The 26481-nt window shown below is 37.8% G+C and overlaps 1 protein-coding gene across 1 annotated transcript in view; it reads left to right on the forward strand.

The window, feature by feature from the left end:
- Positions 1–6646: 6646 nt before the first annotated feature.
- Positions 6647–26481, forward strand: part of cttnbp2nlb (CTTNBP2 N-terminal like b) — a 30096-nt gene continuing 10261 nt past the window's right edge. Inside the window, exons 1-2 of the mRNA XM_060881286.1 lie at positions 6647–6785; positions 14600–14707. Coding sequence (XP_060737269.1) covers positions 6780–6785; positions 14600–14707 — 114 coding nt within the window. The 5' untranslated portion in view covers positions 6647–6779. The remainder of the gene's footprint in view (positions 6786–14599; positions 14708–26481) is intronic.

The raw sequence follows: 26481 nt of genomic DNA on the forward strand, positions 1-26481 counted from the left end.
ATATTGCAGCTTGACAAGAACACTGGATTTTTGTCAGCAATGGCCTGGGTCAGAGGCCCAGCAGTGGCAGCTTGGTGGACCAGGGATTCAAACGCAACCCTCCAATCGATAGTCCATCACATTAACAATAGGCTACCGCATCCCCGTGGAATGCCACACAGACAGAAACCCAATGCAAATATATATATATATATATATATATATATATATATATATATATATATATATATATATATAAAACAGAAATAATATACAGTATATACACAAGCTCGGGTACTCTAGAGTTGTGGGGTGGCAACACATTCCACCGTGCCTTCAGCAATAGATAATAGAATAATAGTGATAAAATAAGTAAGTGTAAGTTTGCACTTTTTATGCAATTTTCATAAAAACGTATACATACATACACCAGATCTGCAATAAATAATTAGAAATCCTTTCCAAAATTGTCCCATTTCTACCATGATAATTGTTTACATATTTAGTCCTTAAATTTATAAATGGATAGTACATATAGCAATTAAACTGAATTGAATTCCCAACTTGAAGTGTTGAAAATCTTATCTGGTAATTGCACATAAACTACAGATTCAATAAAACCAAGTAAATATATATATATATATATATATATATATATATATATATATATATATATATATATATATATATATATATATATATATATATATATATATACATGCATGACCAGGTCATATTTTGTATAGTATACATAACTTTCTAAACTAATATATATTTTTTATTTCTTTTTAACTGGTTGCATTTCTCACTCACTCTCACTCATTTTCTACCGCTTATCCGAACTACCTCGGGTCACGGGGAGCCTGTGCCTATCTCAGGCGTCATGGGGCATCAAGGTAGGATACAACCTGGACGGAGTGCCAACCCATTGCAGGGCACACACACACTCTCATTCACTCACACAAGCACACACTACGGACAATTTTCCAGGGATGCCAATCAACCTACCATGCATGTCTTTGGACCAGGGGAGGAAACCGGAGTACTCGGAGGAAACCGCCGAAGCACGGGGAGAACATGCAAACTCCACACACACAAGGCGGAGGCGGTTGTATTTCTGACAGTAATAAAGTTTATTCTTTGAACCTAGACTATATCTGCTGTATGGATACTGAATATTCTATATGTTGTATGACTCTGTAAAACACTTACCTCCTTCCTTCCCTTCCTCCCTCCGATGAACATATATACAGTATGCACACCTACACAGATTAACACTCACCAGCTCTGAGATGAACAAAGCGGACACTACAGAAAGGTGACATTCATCAGCTGTTCATTTGGCACCGCACTCAGGAGATGTAGTCCCAAATACATATGCACACACGTACAGCTGGCTGGACAAGGGAGCAATTAATTTAGGGCAGGGAGAGCTATTACTGTGCAATCGGTCATTCACATCACATCTCCAGGTGTTTCTTTCTCACTTACTTACACACTCACTTCCACATGCAGTCTGCATCACAGTCTGGGTCATTACACTAGTCATCCAGTGTATGTGTGTGTTCATGCGTGTGCATGTGCGTGTCCAGGTCCACGTTCTGTTTTTAGTAATCAACCCCGAGAAGGTCATTTTCTATAATGGCTCTCTGAGCAAGCAGGCAGGTTAGTGTAATCATCTGTAAACAAATCATTTGCAGGTTTGATGAGCTGAGCAGGTGGTTCTAGTCTGATGCTGGACACACAACAATACATGGAATTTTTTATTTATTTATTTATTTTTTACAAAATGATTTTTAAAGACTTATTTCAAAACAAACCTGAATTATTGGACCATATGTTCATTTTGCTAGCTGAACCATCAAACCACAATGAAGCAGAGCTATGATTATCATGACTGTTAAGCTAGGTGAATACCAGGTGCTTAGCGTTTCGGTGCATATTTATCATTAGTATAATCACAGGTATGGAAATACACAGTCACACTTTGTTGCACAACAGGTTTAAGGTATAATCGACAAGGTCTTTCTTCACTTTTACACTATATTTATATATTAGGGTTTTGATCTTGGAATTAGTTTTGTTGATATAGTGAGAGATAGTGGAATTTAGTTTTCCTGGTGGTCTAGTGGTTCAATGCTCTCAATGCTCTGGCCCAGGTTTGATCCTCAGTCAAGGAAGTTAAAGGCTCTTGGGCAGATAGTAAGCTGTGGCTTCTGGTTCCTTGTGTTAGACCTTTAACCCTCTCTGCTCCAGAGGTGCTGTACCATGGCTGACCCTGTGCTCTGATTCCAACTTCCTAACAAGCTGGAATATGTGAAGAAATAATTTTCACTCTGCTGCAATGTGTGTGGCAAATAAAAACTTCTTCTTCCAAATAAATGTTTCCTTGTGCCATGCACCACCAGGCCAAATGTGTGTTGGGATACAGTTGAGATAACCCATCTCCAGGGCAGTGCATTAATGTGTGGCATGGCATCATGCGATCATATAATATCTGTTACTTCTCATCTGGTAACACTGCTAGTTTCACCACAGAGTCCAACAACCTTCAGAACAGCCATCAGCCAAATTACAGTACTAGCAATAATACAGATATGATGCATTACATTTAGCTTAAACAATGAAAGATGGGTAGACTTGTAATGTAATATTTCACCTTCATTCAGCAACATCATTTAATGCCAGTTTCTCCAGAGACTCAGGACATCAAGTTCAGGGACAGGAGAAATATATTATGCATGGTGACATTCAGTTCATCCTTCAGATTATTAATTGAGGTCATAGGGCACAACTCAGTGAAGGGTTCATGACTTGAAACAAATGAACTCCCACACTGAGGTTTCTCAACTCTCTCTCTAACACTTTCTCTGTCTCCTTCAGACTGCCTCTACGTATTTGTCCCTCTAGGCTCTCTCTCCTCTCTATACTACTGTCCTCTGTCTCTGACAAAGATGGCTAGATTTTATTCATGCAGCACAGGGGCAGCGAGTTTCTCTTTGAAGAACTTTGCTTTGAGGCAGGGATACTTTGTCCTTTACTGCAAAACTTACAATGATGGCACAGAGTAAAACTGTCTGTATTTCCTTCTCTGCAGTAATAAAGCAGCTTTGGTCTGATCATGTCACCTGTTGCAGTAGATTTCTCAGTCATGTACTAAACATTTATAATAATTAATTAATTTAATTGATAATGAATATATTCAGTATATAGTATATACAGCAGTATATACTATATACTGAATATATTCATTATCAATTAAATTAATTAATTATTATAAATTAATTAATTTAATTAATAATGAATATATTCAGTATATAGTATATACAGCAGTATATAAATATATGGCAAAACATACCCTCAGCAAAGAACTATAATATATTTACAGGACATTAGAGCATCTTATTATAATGTAGCACTTTATATTTGTAGTAATATGATGTAGTCTGATCGATTTGCTCATTTGGCTGATTCCTTTGTCTAAACCTTATCACTGTAAAAGGATAAAGCTGAGTAGTTGAAGGTTAAAGGCAGGTTGATGGTGCTGGTATTTGAACTCAAAAGCTTCTAAACTCATCTCAAATCCTTAACTATTGTTCTATGACTTACCTCAGCTAACTCACTGATTCAGCCGTGTCTACCAATGAATGAACTCATACTTAACTGAATTTCAATGTTTTGCTCAACAGGAATGATAACTAGCGTTTAAATTCAAAGAGAGTTGAGTTTCTCATTCTCTCACCTACCTGGATCATTTGATTTATAAACAATGTATTTTTCATTATAATTTGACCAGAGAAGTGGAATAGAGTGACGTATGAGTGAAAGACATGAATGCTCGTTTTGGTAGTCTTGTCCTGTGCTCCTGTGTGACATTTACTGTATATGGCATCACTTGCACAATTGCTTGCTCAGTTAGATGTAGTGGGTTTCCATTATTTAAAGACAAATTAAAATAATCATTTTAATAAAGGTCTCAAAATAATGTTTCATTAAATCAATCTTCATCTCCAGCCAAAGAAGAAAAGATATTATAAAAAGACAATAAATGGTGTGATCTTTAAGATAAAAAAAAACAGTATAAGGTAGGATAAAAAAATTGTACAAAGTAGTAATAAGCAAAAGCCACAGAAAATGAGACCAATCATTACCTAAACTCTGTAGCTATACATGCTGTAGTAGTAGAGTTTATTAAAGGTTTATTAAAGGTTTCCATAATATAAACATCATATTTAAAATATATAATATTTTAAACATGTTACACTAACATATACTGTTATTATTATATTATTCTTTATTTTAAATAAAAAAAGATGTTTTCTAATACAGATTTTACATAGTCTGAATCAATACAAGTTAAATCTGCAAATGCTGTGTATAAATTTCATATTTATTGCACTAAGCAAGTCTTCCTTTTGCTGTACTATACTAAAACTGTGTGATATACTGGTATGTGAAACCAGCACAAGCTCTGCACTGAACAGTACTCAGAGTCTTTGAAAACATCTCATCCAAAAAGGCAAGAGGTGAGAAAAGTGTTGCTAAAGGGTGAGAAAAAAAAGCATGCTGCCAAATCATCAACAGTGCAAAATTCACACGTCAAAGCCAAACAGTAAATACATTTATCAGCCTTGCTGAGCTGGTCTTGCTGAGCTGGTTACCACAAAGTACAGTACAAACACACAGTTGTATAGAATGTATTTGTATGCTGAAAAATAAGATTCCCTTCACTGGAAATAAGACGTCTAGTGCTGTTTCAACATGGCAATTCCACTGTGCACAAAGCAAGCTCCAGGAAGACATGGCTTACCATCTTGTAGTGAAAGAACAAAAACCCTTAACCCCACTTAACACCATTAGGACGAACTGAAAGTCTGACTGCAACCCAGACCTCCTTCAGTGACTGACCTAACTAAAGAGCTTGTGGCTGAATGAACACAAATCCCCACAGTCATATCTCAGGTGTCATTAGGCATCAAAGCAGGATACACCCTGGACGGAGTAATAAAATGATCTATGTAAAGAAATAAATTCATGTTTCTTCATTCTCTGTATCACTTAGTGATTTCTACTGGACTTCTGGCAAACAACACAGAAGTGTTGTAGTGGCATAACACTAGCAACCTTACATTAGCATCCCACAGATTGTTATGATTCTACACTGCAGAAACTTTGTGTGTCAAACTCATCTAAAGTACCGGGCTACTAGGCATGTTGCCGAACACTATTAGAACTGAACCGATGTGACTCAACAAATGTATTGTAAACAAATTAGCCATTTAGGATACATTACTATAATGTGTTCTAAACTAATTAGCTGACCCAAATTCGAGTCCTGGTCTTGGCAGCCATACCACTCCGCCTTCTCCTCCTCTCATGTATCACAAACAACCTGCTTGGAAAAGTGGTGGATTGACTCCCATCATGGCTAGAAAGTGATTTTTACTCATTTTTAATATACAGTCTCTTTTTGAACAAAATGTATGTGTATGGTGTGCAAAATGGTGTGCAAATTAATAAGTTGAGAGTGGTAGCTCAGTGGTTAATGTGTTGGACCTTAAGCCTCAAATGCTCAGCTGTATAAATGAGATAAATTTGGGTCGCTCTGGATAATGGTGTCTGGCAAATGCCGTAAATGTAATAAACAATTATTGATGAAGATGTTGTCATCTGTGGTTAATGTTTCAAATATTTTTAGATTTATATTTAAAATGAAAACACCATACTGCATTTTGTAGTTTTGATTATGTTGTAGTATTTTTTATTTTTTTTACTTTTTCTTTAGGTTATATATTGTAATTCTATAACATTCTAAGGCTTCTTATGAGCTTATAATGTTATAAGGTGGTTCTGGCAACATTTAACATATGATACACTGTTTATTGTTAATTGTGAAAAATAAACTGTTAAAGGACAATGTGAACGTTAAATGTTATGAAGAATGTTATGTTAAATTATTGAACTTTTACTGCAAATAATGACTCGAGTTTAAAGACTATAAGGATATGTAATATGTAGTATATTGTGGACAAATATCACGTTAATGCATATTATGCATATAAAATGTACACAGTGCATATTACTGTACAAATGTTTATTACATATATAAGGAGGAGAAATATTTTAACCTAACTTTTGTAGACATTCTTTATAATTTCCCCATCACTGAAACATATAAAGTTCAGTTTTAGCGTTCGATTCCGCTATTGTCCACAAGGTGGCGCAAGAATTCAAATTATACAAAACACCTTCGCAGGTATTAATATTTTCTAGCGTTTTCTCTTGTTCTCTTTTAAGCTACATTGTTTTAAATTAACCCAGGAAGCCATGAATGTACTCGTATTTCCATCCTTAATATATACGGCAATTTTATTACTAAATAATTAAAAAAAAAACTCCTACCAGGTAAATTATAGATTATCAGATTACACTTATATTAAATGCAACAGAAAAGAATATTGATTTAAAAGCGTGGCGCGTGAGAAGTTAAAATGTACAGTCGAATGCATAAAAATGTGAAATTCACGTGTATATAAATAAATCACGCTGTCAGTGAAAACACTGCAGACAAAGAGGCGGCTTCAGCCGTCGGATCTTTGGCTCCTCCCACTACAGTTTAAACACTTCTGCTATTGGCTGAAGCCTTCCATCGTCTCGCTCCCTATTGGTTTGCTACTTTGTCACCGACCGTAAGTCCATTTTTTCCCGCAGGGAATGTTGTACCGTACAGTTCATGACAGGACAGCTGATACATACAAAGCGGGAATATTCTGGGAATTCATGAACCAATATTGGATCATATGAAGGTGAGTAGAACGAGCTTACTTCCATTGTTAGAAGTGTCGCGACTTGAACACAATGATTACAACGTGAAGGAGAGCCAGTGAGGTGTGTTCAATATTCCCGAGAGTTGTTAATATTGATGTGATTACACACAGCTTACAACCTACAGCACAATTAACTGTAATGTTTATCTCGGTTAACGTACATGTTGTTTAATAATACTGTATATCATAACTGTGCAAAGTTATTATTCAACATAGATTATTTTTTACGGTTCTGAATAGTACAGTATGTATTAATGTTTAACAGGGCGGTATGCGCTCGTGAATGCACCCTAAATGTCATACATTCACTGCTATCAGTGCAAACCTGCTGCCAGTAAACTCTGATGTTTTATTGTAATTTGTAATATTATTTTTTTCTTATATAGGCTCGTAAATGTGAAATGCATAAGATGCTAAATAAGCATCTTGGATGTTGAGTATTGGATCTTGAGTACAAGTTTACCATTGTATAATAGGTGTGTTATAGTAGCTGTGCAAATTTAGGACACTTTGATGATGATCATTACATTTACTTAGAAGAAGTGAACAGCTTCAAATCATTGACAGCTTCCTCCATGCATACCAGGCTGCAGGTAAAGCTTTGCTTCCCCTTTCATCAGGCTTTGTGATTAGGCGTGTTGAAGGCACACTGTCATGTTCTCTCACATGCAGAAATGTAGTCCATCTCGTTAGTGCACTTTCAGTCTATGTTCATCCATGTTGACATGTTAAAATCAGACCATGAAATCCTGCGTTTTGTGCATTGCAGTAACAGGAAATGAAGCATATATTGGAAGTGTCATTTATTATTCATTTATATTCAGTGACCGCTTTATACTGATCATGGATGCAGAGAATACTGGACTGCACCCTGGATGGGATGCTGGTCCATCACGGAACCACAGCACACACACATTCACACACATTCTCATTATGGGGCCATTTTCCCATAGAGAATCCTCCTAGAGGAAACCAGAGAACTCAGTGGAAACTCATCTAAAGACCTGTAAAACTCCACACACATTAACCCAAGCACAGAAACAAGTCGTTTATGAAGATGTCTTTAATTGACGTTTTGTCGCTTCTGCTTTTCTTCCTTAATTCCGGTCTCAAATGATGTTAATAACCAAGTGCATCATGACTGTTTATTAGACTCTAGAATCAGGTTTTGTTAATAATTGCTGCATCTTTGAGAAGGTACATTTTTAAGATACCTGTAACCCATACACTGTTTTACACTCACACACCCATAGACACACCCTGTGTGTTGGATCTTGTATGGATTGTATTGTAACAAGATTTAACCTCATGTTTTATATACTGTAGATGCAGACAGTCAGACAAATTCAAATCTGATCCTTTCATTCATTTATGAACAAGATCTACAAAAACATGCAATTTATTTTAATGTGTCTAATATTTTAAAAGGTTCAAATTTGGATTTTGGTTGTAAACTGTGGTGTGGAGAGGCAGATTTTTACACCTGCATAACATGTGGCCAAAAAAATCATCTCAGGCCTCCGGAAGTAGGTTAAAGGTTTAGATTAAATCTGTTTTTAAAATAGTTGCATTTTCACTTTTAATATCATGTGCATAATCTCCATCTGATTCTTAGTCTGTGTTTTGTTGGTGTATGTAAAGCATTTGCGACATCTAACCAGGAAATTGACTCATGTTTTCACTGTCTGGCTTTACGGGAATTGGATAACATAGACGTAGGCTCCTATAGATCATAGAATCCTTGGCTTGTGTACACCTTCTCGTAGAGGTCATATATAACACTATTATCCTGCTTTAATTTTCAGTATAAACAGTAGAGTAACTGGGAATTTTGATTCAGGGGTAAAGGGAGATGTATTACATGAGTAAGGAAATTCAGCCGGTTTTGTGAGTTTTACAGCATCTCTGAATTACTGTCACATGGCTGAGCATTAGCAGGAAAGTCAGAACCCCTCTGTGCTGATGGCATGATGTTGAGAGCGACTTGGTTCATTAAATTATAATTATGCTCTGCAGCAGGCTGGTGACACTACTGGTGTACATAGAGGATGGTGTTAATTAGCTTCAAATGCCTGTGATTGTGTCATCTCTACTCACAGCATATTGAACAAGCAATTAAAACCTTTTAAGTGATGGAATAATTGAAAAATAAAAATTCAAAATGGATACGTTACTAGTACCTGGTTGAATGAGGTCATTGTGAAGGTCTGTATAATTATTTCAAAGTAACACATTAAAATGTAGAATACAACTAGGGGCAGGAAATATGTCAGAAATAACACACTGTTTTGGCTGACTGTTTATTCATTATCAGCATACTGTTTTCTACTTTTTATTTCTTTCATGGCTACTTTTAATATTGTGGACCATCCACACAACTACAGTAGTTAGTTCCTGTAATCTCTGTTGTTATAGCCGCTATAAACTGTTGTTCCCTTGCCAGTCTGTCAGTTTTTCTCTTACTTGTTGCTGTAAAGACATAAAGCTCAAGTCTACAGTCACGTCACTGATTCTGACTGTTACAGCACTGACATGTGAGACTCTTTAAAACAAAATTTGAAAGAAATAAATAAAATGCTCATTTTCCTTATAGAAAGTTCCACCATATCAGTAATGGTACACATTTTATTTAAATCAGTTTATATGGAGTACAGTACATTAATATACCTTCATTGAGAACCTCATTAGGAACACTGTCCTTACTGTGTAGGGCCTCTTTTTGAATGAATTCCACAAGATGTTGGAAATATTCCTTTGAGATTCTAGTCCATGTTGACAGGATTTTATTACACAATTCTTCAGATTTTTCAGGTACACTTTCATGTCGTGAATCTCCCGTTCTATTACATCTCAAAGGTGATCTTTTGGCTGCGGATCTGGTGGATGGAAAAGCTACGGTACAGAGGAACATCGAATGCATTGACACCAGTTCATGAAACCAGTTTGAGATGACTTTTGCTTTGGGACATGGTGCATTATCATGCTGGAAGTAGCCATTATTAGAAGGTAATTTGAGTCCATGAAGGCATACAACAATACTCAAAGAGGCTGTGGCATTTAAGCGATAAGTGATTGGTATCTATGGGTCCAAAGTGTGTTTCATCACACCACCTCCACCAGCCTGGAATGTTGCCACAATGCAGGTTGGTTCCATGGATTCATGCTGTTGGCACCAAATTGTGCCCCTACCATCTGTGTGCCTCAGCAGAAATTAAGCTTCATCAGAACAGGGTATGTATTTCTGGTCTTCTATCCAGAAAACTGTCCAGTTTGTTGTGATTCTGTGCTCACTGGTGATGTTGCTCGGATCCTGATGTTGTCTCCAGCTGTTGTAACCCATTCACCTAAAGTTTCAGCATGTTGTGCATTCTGAGATACTTTTTTTGTTCCTCACAAATTTACAGTGTTCATCTGAGTTTGTATCCTTTTTGTCAGCTCAAACCTTTTGGGCCATTCTCTGACAAGCTTCCTCAACAACAAGGCATTTCTATCAACACAACCGAATTACTGCATGTGTGTCATTCTAAGTAAACACAAAAGACTGTTGTGTTTGAAAATGCACACAATCTCAGCAGTTTTAGAAATACTCAAACCTCACTTCTTGTACCAATAATCAAAGTCAGGGAAATCACATTTATTCCTTATTCTGATGGTTGGTGTGAACGTTGCCTGAAGCTGCTGAGAAGCATGTACATGAATTTATGTACTGCACTTCTTCATGATTGAGAAGCTGTAGAAGTGTTCCTAATAAAGTGCTCAGTATATCCCTGCACTTATTCAGCCATAGCCAGTATGTTGTTGGGAGGTGATGGGAACCTGGAGAACCCTGAAGAAACCAGCACGAGCACGTATAAAACACGTGAAAATCCACCCCGGCTGTATCCTGAGCCCAAACCTTGTATCTGTGACACAGCAACACTACCCAATGCACAACATGCCACTATTGTGATATTATATTTATTACAATTATATTTTAGCCAAATTGTTTAGATGTAGTTGCAGTACTGATCAAGAGGAGCTCAGTTTTGACTGATCACCCGGCTGTGGAGGAACTCAGGGAGGAACTGATTTTTTTAGCATGTGCAGAGTTTTTAGAAATGCCTTCATATCTTTCTCAGGCTTTTGTTAACTTATTTGCAGCATCTAAAAATGCTGCAGATGCATCATAGGACTTTTTGGCATAGACACCCTAGTCTTTATATAGTCATTGGCTAAGATGTTTGAAAATGAGTGAGAGAGAGAGAGAGAGAGAGAGAGAGAGAGACGGAGAGATAGAGAGACAGAGAGAGACAGAGAGAAACAGAGAGAGCAAAAGAGAGAGAGAAAGAGAGACGGAGAGAGAGAGAGACTCAGTGTGTACGTAGTGATCTTTTGTTCAGTGGTTTGATCATAAAATGGAATGGAGTGTTGCAGTAAAATTCGTATGCATCTTTTTTATTGTAGAAATGTCCTGCTCCATTGAGTTTTTCACTGTGTGCATTTTTGGAATCATTTTGCACTGCATTTTGTACCACAAATCGCCACTGTGGATATCAGAATTGTTAGGCAATGATGTTATTTAGGTAAACGTAATATTCTAAAGCAAACAAAAATGCAATAAAGTCAAGCTGTGATTTTTTATTACTGCTCTGTAACTATGGCTTTATTGTAAATAGCCATTTGAGCTGGCTTTGTTTGCTTCTATATATGAGAAGGGCTGCCTCACACACACTCATACCCAGATACACACAGGGTAATTCTAAGAGTGCTTTGACACTTAATAATCTATTTGTCGAGGCCAAATCAGAACGGAATTGATATTTTTAGTTTGTTTGCTGTTTGTAAGTGTCTACTCGTAGAACTCTTTCATTCATTGGTGAGAAATACAGTCATAGTCACTCATCCAAAAGTCCAAGAACACGGAGCTGGTGCTAAATAAATAATTACATAATTATATAAAGAACAAGTTTATAAAGTTCTGTGTATCACAGCTGGTGTTTCTTTTAAATATCCACATAAGCACATGACATTGCTGCAGCTCTGTTCTGAGACGTTTGTGCCTCACAGGTCAGTTCAGCATCTCTCATCTACACAAAATTCAAGATGCAGAAAAGCCTAGTGAGGACCTTTTCCAATTTCTCCTATAATCCTAAGCACTGACCCTAACATAAGATATACTACACAATCCTGAACGCCAAATACACTTAATCCTGCCTGAAACACAGGGGTAGGAAGTATGTAGGAGGAGCTGGATTGAGTCTTGCTCTTCCCTTTAGACTCTTGATCGGTCCCTCCAGGATTTCATGATTTTTCATCGCAGAAATGAATGTGAGTTACAAATATGAGCTACATTGCTAATTTATATCCGAAACAATCACAAAAAAAAAAAACAACAGCAGTTCAAAACCATTATCATGGTCTCCAAGTGGTTCTATACATAGCAGTCCTATATATCTCCAGGTAGTCCACGTAGAGCCATCAACTGTCAGCGGTAACGAGCACCACGAAGTGATGAGACAACCAGAAGTAATTCTTCAATGGAGGGTGCATTAAAAATGCTGCTATACAAAATAAATGTTTGGTTGATTTCCGTCAGTTAAACCATGTTAGATAAAGAACAATTCTCTCAGACGCTCTCAAAACAAAAAAGTGACCACTGTAATGGTTGGATTTTTTTGGTTAAACATGCGAACCAATTGTGTATTTTTGATTCTGGTCTGAACCCATGTTCTGATTGCTGTTCTCACAAAGCATATTGTCAGGATAATCACGTCAGTATTCAATCTCACAGAGTCTCAAGAAGATTTTCCTTGTAATCGTCACCTCCGGCTTGCTCATTAGGGATAAATTTCATTTACTATGTATTATTTATATCCTGTAATTTCTGTCATTTTTTTTTTAAGTCAGGTCTTTTATAGACCAGTCTCACAGTGCAATTGAACAGAACATGAAGAATATCTCAGAACCCTTTCGTCTTATTAACCCGAGTGAAGAGTTATGTCTTACTGTCTATGGAATTTTCCAGAACATCAAACAAGCCTTGGAAAAATGGTCTGTTTAAAAAGAAAACAAACTACTCACACACATGGCCAGTTTGTGTGTGTGTGTGTGTTAATAAAATCTGGATATGATATCATCATACAGTGGAAACTCTGGAGAGTTTTGTACTGTCTTTGCATATCTGAGTCAACATGACTCATTATTAGTAAGGAAAACCGCAAGGCGTACTGGAAAGAATCCAGATGTTATCATTACATAGAGAGTGTTTGTTTAGGCTGACCGGTGAAGCAGCGATGATGCAAGGCAGACTCAGGACACATGACTCAGAAAGGCTGTGGATTCACTTTAAAGAGAGTGAGGAAGTGAAATGTCAAGAAAAGATAAATAGTTTACCTGAGATTACGATATAGACCGATTTAGAATATTTTGATTTCCCCTTTAGTTGTGACTCTGATGCTTGTCTTGGTCATGATGTCATGTGTGAGATTGGTGTGTGTCTGAGTATAGGGACACAGGGATTCTGTCAACAGGCTGAGGACACCACCACGTATTCCACCCCTGGGTTTTTTCCAAGCCGCAGTAAGATCACATGGTCGTTTTGTAGCCATAATACTGTAAATGCACAGCTGCACAGTTGAACTGTTAAAAGGCAAGCACAGTACCATTTGGAGCTTGAACTCTCTGTGCCTCATAATAAGCATTTTGAGATAGTAAATGAGCAGCTTTGAGTCAGGGTGGCTTACCATCGTCTGAACAAAAACAAAAACAAAAATGAGTTCAACATTAAACTGAGCAGTGCAGGGTCAACACTGTGGGTACAGGATACACATTTCCATCAACAGCTGAGGAGCATTTAACATTGGTGGTCATACACATTGCATCCAAAGCAAAGGTTTTCTGTGTGTATGTGTGTGTGTGTGTGTGTGTGTGTGTGTGTGTGTAGTTAAGCTGTATAGCAGACACCATTATTTAGATATTTTGATGGTTTTCAATATCAAACCAAACCACAAAGCAGAAATAGTGAACACCAGTGTGTGTGTGTGTGTGTGTGTGTGTGTGTGTGTGTGTGTGCATGTTTTTTTCTGAAAGTTTTGACCTTGTTAGGACATTTGGATAGTCCCCATTAAAAAGAAAAAAGTTATCCAGGCCTTGTTTTCCTCATGCTTACTGAGATAAGGGTTATAATGAGGTTTAGGTGTAGCCGTAGCAGTAATTAATAATTATGTCATTAGAATGTCATCACAGGGATAAAACAAACATGAGAGCGTGCAAGAGAGAGAGATAGAGAGAGAGAGAGAGAGGAGAGAGAGAGAGTCTTTTTTTTAATCCAAATTTTGACTAATCCCTCCAGATCATACAAGTATTAGTTAGAAAAAATATACTTTAAGAACCTGCTTACTCTTGTTTGTTATTGGTTTGATTGTCTGCCTGTCTGTCAGGGACTAATGAATAGAGCTAATGAACCATTTTGGGATTTACTTATCTGAGCATTTACAGCTCAGCTGACAAGAGCGTGTTTAGGATCAGCGTACTTCCAGTCTCTCTATAATGACGGATCATGGACACATTCGAATCATTCATAATCTAAAATCATCATATTGTACACCCTTGTTTTAAAAACTCCATTATTACTTGTAACAAAGTAGTTTATTGGACATAGGTATATATAAACGATAGTTGAATGTTTCCAACTGAGGAAACACCATATCATGTATTACTGTTTTGAATATCACTTACAATTGCGCTACATGAAGCAGAGGATGTGTGCATAGCAGACAGAAATAACAAGGCATTTCATTCTGTGTGTGTTGTAGCCCAGCAGGATGGACGTCGAGACTCTGAGTAGAGGAGAGCTGCTAATGTTGCTGAGCATACTGGAGGGAGAGCTGGAAGCTCAAGACATTGTCATACACACTCTCAGGGTAAGAACTGCAAGCATACAGTTCACACACATACACACATATGTACATGCACACACCCAAGAGATAAACAATTGTATTCAGACCTCACCTGTGACAAACATGCAGGCACCAAGTTAATGACAGCAGCTGGAAGTCTGCCAGTGATTACTCGAGCTTTTGAGTCGGAAAACTAGTCCAGCCTGCAAGCTTTATATAAATACACTCGTTCTAATACATTATTGTTTCTGCAAAAAGAACTCTCTAAATAAATATCTGTAATAATTGATATGTTGAATTGATGGAATGTAATATTTGAGTTTAAGATTATTGGTATATAATTGCTTTATGCAAAAAAATCATTTATATTAGATTTCCGGAAGGAGTCTCCAGTGTCAGTGCTTTGTAGCAGTCATCATGGTTAAGTCAACATGATAGAGTTGTACAACTTTGTAGTTTTCTGGAAATCAAGTAAGAGAGACTGGCACAGGAACTTAGATACTCATGGATGTTCCAAAACGTTAAGCGTAATTCTAAATACATAAAAAGTATGACGTGTCATCCTTTAAGAAATAAAAATTCTTAGCTTTGACAATTTCTTTGGTATAAGAGGGTTTTTACAGAAAAAAAAAAAAAAAAAAACAAGCTTTGGTGTCATGCCTCGTTACACCACATGGATGATAATTTCCCTATAACAGCACATCCCTTGTATTTTATTCCTCACTTATTGTCCTCCTCATGTGGCTGCTCTGTGCTCTGTGATGTTTTAGTATTAAAACTTAAAACTCTATCCTTGCAGCTAAACCATGAAAGAGCTCTATAGAGTCATACAGATCACTACTATGACCGAAGAACTTCTGAAAATAGAAGGAAACATGCTTTGTGTGTGTGTCACTAAGGAAATCTGCAGAACAGAGAACAATAGCATGCAGTGCTATTCCTGTAAATGACACATGCTCGCTCCATTGAGGAAATCAGCTCAGAGTGTGTTTAGAGCACTGCAGCAGGCCGCAGCACCTTTAAGGCCATGTGTGTTCGCTCATAGCTCCTACGGACACACTCAGAGACACATTTTGTCAAAACAAAGGCTGATTTCTTAAATGAGCTACTGGTCTATATTTGCATCAAATAATATTACACATAGTTACACATAGACTTTCTTTTTTTTCATAAGCTCGTTAGCTGTTCTCGTAAGAAGAACGTATATACTTATTGTCGTTTAGTAATTATTTTTGTCTCAGTTTGTCTAAGAGCAATTGAGCCTGTAGGATTTTGCATTACAATAATTCTCCATTTCATTTGGTGTTTCATCATGCACAGAATTTAAATCACAGCCACTTAATAGACTCAACCAAGGCAAATGTGGGAGCTCAGTGCTGTAGTGCACACAAGGGAATTAAATGTGCACGTAAGTGTGTGTGTTTAAGACTGTGTGTAAGTGGTACAGCGGGAGGGTGAAGGCAATGTTAATGACAGAGCAGGATACACGGAGATCAGAGCGGGTCTCGTTAGGGTTTTAACCCCGAAACACATCCCCCTGCCTGTTTTACGGCCGCCTGCTTATCAAAGCAGAGGGCATGCTGGGATTCTGGCAACCCCCACAAACACGCTCAGGAACGAGGACCCCAGTATCGCAGTTGGAAACAATGCTGGCTTATTGCATCTCAGTCTAGGTTGGACTGTACTGATACTGATGTGAATGTACGAGAGTGTAGAAAGGCATAGTAAATATAAAGCTATATCTGTGATGCGAAATCATAATAACCATGTCCTTAGAGAATAGCCTTTACAGAAGGACAGCACTAATGGCTTCCAGTCAAACCACATCCAAAACAAAGCAAAAGCTTAGACAAACAATACCAACAATAAGAGAACATAATAGGCACTTCCTCTTTCCTGTTCCCTTTACAAGTCCAGTGTAGTACTTACAAAATATTTTCTAATAAAAAACCAGCAACGGGAATTAAAATAAATAATCAAATCTCAAAGTCAAACACACTGCTGTCCTCACCTTCTTCAAGTCTTCAAACAGGTACTATAGAAGACTGACAGGACAGTAGGACAGGAGCATGACTAGATCATGTACAAGTATAGAATGAGGAGAACTGGAAGGTGGAGCATAGTGTTTTAGAGAATGACATAACCACCTAAATAGGAACAAAACAGCACGATAGATATAGAATTAGATCCAATACACAACCATAGTGTGATCAAATGCAGAAGTTATACTGTAGCGTGTGTCAAGATATCTCATATCGTGTGGGAAGATATGCAACATACATAAGAGCTAAGAAGCACAGAGGACACAACTCTGTCAGTGTGAGTAACAGGCATAAAGGACACAACGTCTTCACTTTCTTCACTAGAATTAGGCCATGTCAAAGTCACATCATATGTGAGTAACAGGCATGAAGGCCATGTCAAAGTCACATGGACTCACAGGCATAGAGGCCAAATATCTTTGTCACTGGGAGTGAGAAGAATAAATGTCTTTCTACAGTATGTGTATGGAACTAACAGAGGTGTAGTGGCTATACCTCAGTCACTAGCACAGACGGGTACAGACGCCGTCCCTCTGCCAGTGGGACTGACAGACACAGAGATTGCACTTGCTTCTCACCTCTCATGGAAATCACTGAAAAGTTTCAGTGTCCATTTAGTATATGAGGTATCGCTAACATTTAATGCATGTGCACCATTATGGATTGTAGCCCAGCTGTTGCTTTGATTAGTGAGGGCATATTAACAAAATGTGCATTTTAAATATTAATCTCATTCATATTTGTGTGGTTGTCTAGGAAAAACCCAAATGAAGTCACACTGGATGAATTCTGGTTAAAAAAGCAGCCAAGATGAAAATGATGAAATTGAGTTTTACGGCTTTATAAAGCACATCTTGCTTTAAGAAACCTGTTTAGCTTTCTGGGATGTTCATATTTAAGGAGATAGCTTAAAAAAATATGAGTTACAAAAACGGTATGAAATCATTACTAGTAGCTACGTATGATTTCCTTGCAAAGTGAATGTCACCATTTGATCAAGCTGTTGTATAATCAAAAATGGATATTAGACCCCCGTGACCTGAGGTAGTTCGAATAAGCGGTAGAAAATGAGTGAGTGAGTGAGTGAGTGAGTGAGTGAGTGAGTGAGAGGGATATTAGGCCTAATTACTTTTTTTTCACTTTTTTTTTTCAGAATTTAAATGGCTAAAATCTTACATGTTGTTGAGATACATTCAGAATAGAAATATATTTCAACTGAACATTTTTGGCTTTTTTGACGTTGGTCATTACTACCGTTCATCTTCTTTTATACGCTCTTGTATTAAAGCATTTCAGTATTAGTAGTATTGTGTTACAGTCTGCACAGTGAAAAGCTTCTTGCTTTTTCTTAAAGCCCATTTAGAGAGGAAACAGTATCCCAGGAAGAGTTCTTATTTCATTTTAGAAAGCCTCACAGCGGCAGCGAGCGGTCAGGTTCACCCAGTGAAGACATGTTTCTGCCCAGAAATATGAGTTGAGAGAGCTATGTGAGTGATGTGTGAAAACGAGCATAAAGGAAAAGAGGCTTGCAGGCAGCTTTCCTGTAATCCGAGTATGTGAGATGGCTAGTAAAGACAAAATGATTAACTACACTTGTTCCAACACTTGAATGTTCACTCACACACACACACACACACACACACACACACATACATATGATTATAACTACGGATACACTGGTTGCTGAAGTTTTTCTATTAGCCTGCTAAATGCTTGGCAGTGGCATTATGGGAACACTGGGCCTGTGTGTTGAGTTTATTATCAATCAGAGTGGAAGGAGTTGCCTTTAGGCCCCCAGTCACAATGCACTACTGCTGTTTCCCTGACACACACACATATATACACACACGCACACACACACAAAATCCTTTATTATTGCGGGCTATGTTATTCACCAGGGTTTTCTCTCTGCCTGGAGGCTGTACTTTTCTTTAAGCCCTGATTTTACCACCATGCCGGAGGAAGCAGTGCATTTGTGTGTATGTGAGAGCGAGATTACTGGATTTTATTGTCCGACTCGGGTCTAAAAGGCCACTTTTCACAGTAGCGACATTCACAAACCCAGAATGCTCTGGAGAGTTTAGGCCTCTGATGGAGCTCTGGATGTATGTGTATGTGTGTGTGTTTGTGTGTGAGTGTGTTAACAGTGTCTGTGTCCACTGGTCTCATGCTGGATCTATCCTCTCCTCTGTTTCCTGTTAGGCACAGCTTCCTGCCCTCCCAGTTTGCCATTCTGGGAATTATTTTTGCTTGATTTTAGCAAGCGGATGCAGATAGTGTGTGTGACCTGAACTTAATGCCACAGATTTCTTAACTAATCTCCGCAAATGAATGAATATATAAATTTATAGATTATATATATATCTCATAAATCCTCACAGGCTGAGGTCTATAAACTGCTCAATAAAAAAGGCATAAAATCAGAAAATACTCACACAGAGTGGCACGACATGTCCTTTCATACTTCTTACTCATTTAGAATTATATTTACTGTTGTGCAGTGTCTGTTAAACAAGCTCCTTTTATGACTTAGGTTATAGTTATATATTTATTAGCTTTAACTCTGAATGCTACAAATAACCTTGTTAATTAATATAAACATTGCAACAACAAATGAATAAGCACCTAGCAGAATGACCAATCAGAATCGAGCATTCGAAGGCGCTTTGGGATAAATGAGAGGAATTGATGATAACGGAAAAGTAGGGCTTGTGGACGTCTGAAACGAAAACTCATATTATACTGTTATTATGTTTCCATGGTGTAGCCCTAAAAGGTCTGGGATCCTGGGAGTCGAGTAAATTGAGCCAACAGCTTTTGTTCCTACTGCAGTTAAAAAACCTTCAAGTGTACAAACCATGTCCAAACAAACAGATTGTTTACACCAGTATGACTCATTTGTGGTTTCTTTTTTTCTGGCAGTAGATGTCACCTGTCCTTTGAGATATTGCATTTAAAACTATCCTTAAAAGGAAAGCTAGGAGTCCAATTGGATGAAAATCCTGGATTGTGTTTTGATTGGCGTTGAAGTATTGTAGGGCTTCAGTGCACTATTTGTAGCAGGAGACAGGAAGAAGGAGTGAGAGAATGTGTGAGAGAGAGCTACCAAAAGAAGATAAATACAGGAAGGGGGAAACGTTTACTTAGTTCCATGTTAGGTCATGGTTATATTGTATCGTTCTCTGTGGCTTTTGGCATGACACACCCTGGGGGCAAAATGGGGCATTTCTTAGTGCTGAAAGACCTGGAATGTAAGTGTGTGTCTCTGGATGTGTGTGTTGAGTGTTCATGACAGCAACAACAATACTAATTGTAGATACTACAATATCTAACACACAATAACTACACTGTCACCAAAAACGTGTGTTTGGGAGAGTAGCTCAAGCTAGAAGTGGTACACAACTTATAATGTAGTCGTGATGAACAACGCTTTTAAATGTTAATTGATGGGAATGTAGGTAGTATTGTGTTTGTGCTTTTAACCATCAAATCTAGAATTATTGTCACCCTTCATGAAAATGTGATTTGATGAACATTGGTTATTCGTCCTCTTCCATATGAAAAAATTGTGGCTTTGTTTTGATTTTTGCACTGCGAACAATTTCATGTCCAGGATCAATATTTGGCAAAAAAAATGGTGTGTTGGAGTTCAAAGAAAACATATCACATGTCGGATAAATAGGAAAGATGGGAATCGGATTGGAAAAGACAAACTGAATTTTCTATACATAAAGAATGAATTTTTAAGTTTAATTTATGTGATTTCAGTGTTTTCCTGAGATAAGGTAAGATTTTTTTATGGGAAAATTGAACTGTGAATTTTTCAGTGAATTAAAATAAAACTTTTTTTTTTTTTTAACCTTTAAAGTTTTTTTAAACTTTAAAGACAGCGACTGTGCACTGGTATTGTCTGATACTCCGAGTTTCAGTATTTGTATTGCAGTTTTCTCTGTTATTATACACAGTGTGACCATAGGTTTGTGTAAACTTTGTGTAAACCCATACAAAGTCATCAAAGACTGCTTGTGCTTCTGACTATGTGGGAACAAACAAAGAACTTAATATGTATGTGCAATCATTATACTTGAAAGAAAATAGGAAATAGAAAAAATAATGGTAGGAAAAAAAGATTTAGAGAGACTGTAGACTGAGGGTCATTTATTTATTTATTAAGATATATTTGTTTACAATATTTTAATGAGGGTTATTATTTAGTACTTTCTATTTAAAAGAAATAGAAGTAAATATAGGAACCAAATAAAAAAAATATGTGGGAAGGGTTTTTCTGAGAGGTTAAAGATTCTTTAGGGTGTCAGTAAGTTTCTCTAATAGTCAGGGTGCGTTATAATGTTATCTATATGGTATGAATTTAGATGAGCTGATCTAATGAAAGCACACACCCTGTTGAAGATGGTCTCAGACTGGTCTCTAAATGCTCTAGATGAGAGGAGAGCGTGGACTGAAGTGTTGAAATCTGAGCATCAACAGCATGATGTTGTATAGGTTTATACGCCTGCTAAGATCTGAGGGAGATTTATTTCCAGTCTGGTAATCCTAATAGTATGTGGTATGTTAAGGCTATGAGGTGTGTTTTGCTGGATGAGATCATGCTGGAACTACTGGAGACTATATTAAGCAGTGTTACGAGGTCTCTGGACCTGAACTCCCCTTGAATACACACACACACACACACACACACACACACACTGAGTTTATTACACACACACAAACACACACACACACAGTTTATTACACACACACCCACACACACACACACACACACACACACATATTTATTCACATAAAACCACTGTTTATTGACATAAAGCTGAAGATTTCCTGTGCTTCTGTATTTGCATTATTAATATCCATGTTGAGAAACCCACACCTTAAATTCCTTCTGGGGTCTGAACACATGATAGTTTTGAGGAGTCCACTTGAGAATTAGACCCATGCAGTCTCTATGGCTGCACGTTTCAGCCAGACTGTAATGGACTTTGTGTGTTTTGAAATCTGTGGGACTTTGAAAGCCACTACGTTCCTTTGGCACAGTTAGTGGACATGTCTGTACTCGCCTCCTCATTTTCTAATGCGCTCATTAGGGCCCTCCTCCAACTCTGTCATTTTCACCTTGGTTATTTTCTCATTCTTTTTCTCCCACATTCACATACACTCCTAAATTTAGGGAGTGCCAATGCAGAGAAAGGGTCACACCTGAACGCCAAATCTTCCTGTTCTGAGTCAATAATAAAAAGGGAGCCTCCTAATAGACCTCTATACATACTCTTTATCTTTGTCTCTCTGTTCTCAGTATTCCTTCTGTTTTTCATTTTCCTTCCTTTTTTCTCTTTTTTTCTGTCGTTTTGACCTCAGGACCTATAAAAGCGCCAGAAGCGGTCAGACAGAGCAGCAAAGTGAATAGCTCTATCCCCTAGAGTAGTGGTTTAGCAGTGATTAGCTGCAGTGATATGGATTAATGCTTTACATTCAGCATAAGAAAAATAAACAGCGATCTCAGGGTGGTCTGAGATTATAAATGACTGTCATCCAGACAGCGGCACGCCCAGTTTATTCACCCGGTATTTGCAACCCAAACGAAATCAAGTTTACTTTACATGCTAATCTTTATCTCTATAATTACAATTAAGACATCAAAGAGCATATTCAACCTAAAGCAGTAAATATGTTTATATTGAAATACATGTCATTTGTTTAGTGATTCTGGTGCTAATTTCTTGGTGTTGGCTGCATTTTATAAATAACATACTGTATTATTCCTGTGAGAAAAAAAACTGTGTCTCAAGCGTTTAAGGGTCTGGGTTGTAGATCTAGGTTCAAGCCACAGCACTGCCAAGCTGCACTGTTGGGCCCTTGAGCAAGGCCCTTAACACTCTCTGCTCCAGGGGCGCTGCATCATAGCTGACCCTGTGCTCTGACCCCAACCTCCAAATGCTGGGATATGCAAAGAAAGAATTTCACTGTGCTGTAATGTACAGTATATGTGACAAAATAAAGGCTTCTATTCTATGAGTGATAACAGTCAGATTTTTTTATTAGCTCTTTAAAAGAGAACAAGCTTTTTTTCCTCAGTCACATATTTAGCAATACTTAATGTCATACTAATGAGAACGTGTAGTTCAGTCTAAATATGTGGAGACAACAGACATTAGACTAAAGCTTTCAGAATGCAACAAAGCAGCACTTACAGTATAGTAGTGACTTGGCTCAGCTAGTTCCTGAAGGATGCCATTGAAATTTGAAGCTTTGGAAGCTTATCTGTTGGAGGTGAGGAGGTGAAAGAGCTGGACAGAATAAAGGACTAAAGCAACGCTGCATCAATCTCGTTAGGTAAAGATGAGGCAAGCACTAATTTCCCTCCGGCTCCACTTATCAACAGGAAATCATTAACTAGGGTTGTGAGATCATGTTTTATATTCCATCATCTTTTCAGGGCCCCTAACTACAGTATTGCTGAATGATGACAGTATCGCCTACAGCTTTTTTTGTAATTACTCACTAACAAGTCAGGAACACTGTTCATTCAAACTTTATTCAGTGTGAAGGTTTCCTTTAAATTCTACAAAGTCTCTGTGAAAATCCATGTATTTCTGAAGACTGCGGTATCTCTTCCTATAAACTGTGTGTCTTCTTCTGGAATTAGTAGTAGCCCCGAAAAGCAGAATTAGCAAGCGAATGAGGAACTGACTCGTTTTGAATCAGAGTCACGTGCAGAGTACGAGTGTTCAGTTCAGAACTCGTTAAACAGTGCTGTAGGGTAGAGTTTCAGCACATACTGTATCCTGTAAAAGTCAAGCTTTGATTGCTGAGATTGAACTGGTCAATGTGTCAAAGTAAAACAGATCATTGAACGGCCATCAGACACATAGTGAGATGCAAAATCAAACCAAAAACCGTTTAAAGCATGTATTGAAATTAATTGTTATTAATTGATGATAAAAGATCGTTATCTTTTTTGTTTTTGTTTTTTCCAAGCGTACACCGGCTGTAGAAACTTCAGTGTGTGAAAACACTTGTATTTTCTCACAATTCTCTCCAGCAAGAGGAGAACCTTGTTGATTTTACTTGAGTGATGTACTTGAGTATAAACATAAATAGGTCAAAGTTACATGCATGCATTGAGAGTAAATAAGTTGAATGTTTTTGGACACTTTGTCATCTGTGCAAGCCAAGCAGTTCTGAGGTTTTAGTAGGTGAATCCTTTAGATGCTTCACTTCTCTCCCTCTCTCAGTTCAGCTTTTACTCCTGCATCTTCTCTCTCTCTGTTTCAGATTCAGTCCCCCATTTATCTCACTTTCTCTCCCTCCAGTGCACCTCATTTGTCCTCTTTGTCTCCCTCAGTTTAGGATTTAGCCTCCATTAATTTCACTTTATAAGCCTCCATTTGGCCCCTGCTTATTCTTTTCCTCTGCTTCCTCTTCCACCATTAAGGCCCGGGTTGTACCGTCTTATCTGCTTCCTCTCTGTCCATTCGGTTCCCATTTAACCTTTTCCTTTCACTCTTTTCATCCTCCCTCAATTCAGTGCCCACTCATCCGCTTCCTCAATTCAAATCCTACTCATTTGCTTTCTCTCTCTCGTTTTTGGGGCCCAGCTGCTCTCGCTTTTCATGTATCCATACTCCCCTGGGTGTCCCACGCTACAGACTTTTTTTTTTTTGTAGGTTCATGGCCAGGATTGATGCTGCTTCATCACTTCACTCAGAGTCCACCCACTCCAGAGAGAGACAGAGAGAGAGAGACAGAGAGAGAGACAGAGAGAGAGAGACAGAGAGAGAGACAAAGAGAGAGAGAGACAGAGAGAGAGAGAGAGAGAGAGAGAGAGAGAGAGAGAGAGAGAGAGAGAGAGAGAGAGAGATACTCACATTCTAGCGATCCTAGATAAAGGAAAAGCACCTTGTCTTGTCCTTTATACAAATCTATGGCTGTGTGCATGTAAATATGGAGACTGCAATGGAAGATACGTACGTGTTTCACTATTTCTTCTTTAATGCCTTAGACTTATACTCACTCAGCATTATTTATAAGTCTAACCACTTTTATGATACACCACCAGAAGCTAAAAGAAGAGCTGTGTGTGTTCGTGACTGTCCTCAGCTGTGGGTGTCTTGGACCCAGGAGGAAATAAGACACATTGGACTTGCAAATCATAAGACACACACACACACACACACACACACACACTGCCCAGAGTCCTTAAATAAAGCTTCGCCACCCACAGGATTGTATATTTTTGTGTATGGGTTATTTGTTCTTGTGGACTTTGTTACTAAGACTGGCATGATTAGTCAAATGAGGACAGTAACACAGTCTCATAAAGCTAGTTTAAATATTACCTATACACACCCTTTGTTATTTCAGTCTGTCCTGTAATCTTGTACCTATGAAAAGGTTGACGTGCCTTTTCTGGGTAGACGGAGAGAGAGAAAATTGGAAGCGAGCGAGATGAAGGGAAGCAGATAAAAGGAGAGACAGGTGCAGGCAGTTTATTTGTGGGATGAAAACAAGATTAGCAAACCGAGAGAAAGCATCTCATTAGGTGCAATTTTACATGTCTTTTATCTTTGCTGATAGATTTGAACATAACGTAACACACATATGGCATTAGATTGTATAGTGCACCAACATGTCTGTTGTGTAATATGACCGTTTTCATGTAGTCCATAAATTTCATCTATTAAAATGCAGAATGTGCAGCAGCTTCTGTCTCACAGCTTTTTCAAGACTACCAGGAATCCTGCATTCACCGTCATCCACCATCAGTGGGTCGTTTAGTCTTTCACCTCTAAAATGTTTGACTTTATTTTAAACATTCAACCTAAAAAACGCATGCATTTATTAGGACTGAAGCCATATCAGTTTTTAGACCATGTAAACATTTGTGTATTTTTGTAACATTAATGCAGATAATGATTCCAAAATCTAATCTACGTATTTCTAATCCGTATATTTCTAAACCATATATTATCTCTCTGGATCAGTTCCCTGTGTTGCATGTTTATGTTCACATGCTTAGGTGACTAGGCTCTTTCTTTCAAACATTAGCTAGTTTTATTTTATATGAATTAGCTACCGTGTATCCACTAAGGTTGCAAAAAGTGCTTCGGTTCAGCTATAAATCAAGTGTGTTTTTGTTTTCATTGCATCAGAATCCCCTGGTGTCAATGTCCCATAGCGGCTGATCAGCAAGACCAAAATAGTGGCTAAGGTCCATGATGTTCACGTGTAGAGAAGTGTTTCGTTGCAGCTTTGATTGTTCCTGGATATCTCAGCGAGCTCATTGTGTGAGTTTTACATTTACGATTTATTTTATTATTATTATTTATTAGATTCTTTATTTTATAAGAAGATGTTGTAGCAAATTTTACGGTCTGCTTTGCTTTGACCACTATTATTAATATAAAATATGTCCAGATCACTGTCATGGCCTGAAGTCTGTTCATTAACATGACAGCGTACACAAAGTCGTACTTCACACATCACACAACAACAGATGAGATGTTGCTATACTCTTTCAAATATGTGCACTTTTCTTTAATGCAATGTTGTGTATTGGACTGCATATATCACTGTACTACTGTATGTGTGTGTGTGTGTATAATTCCTTTCTGTGTTTCCATCTGCCAATTCATTCATTAAGAATGGCCCATATTGCCATGCCAAATTGGTCCCTGTTTGCAATGCATCAAAACACACACACACACACACACACACACACACACACACACACACACACAC

Source organism: Tachysurus vachellii, chromosome 11 (assembly GCF_030014155.1).
Source record: "Tachysurus vachellii isolate PV-2020 chromosome 11, HZAU_Pvac_v1, whole genome shotgun sequence".
Lineage (NCBI taxonomy): Eukaryota > Metazoa > Chordata > Actinopteri > Siluriformes > Bagridae > Tachysurus > Tachysurus vachellii.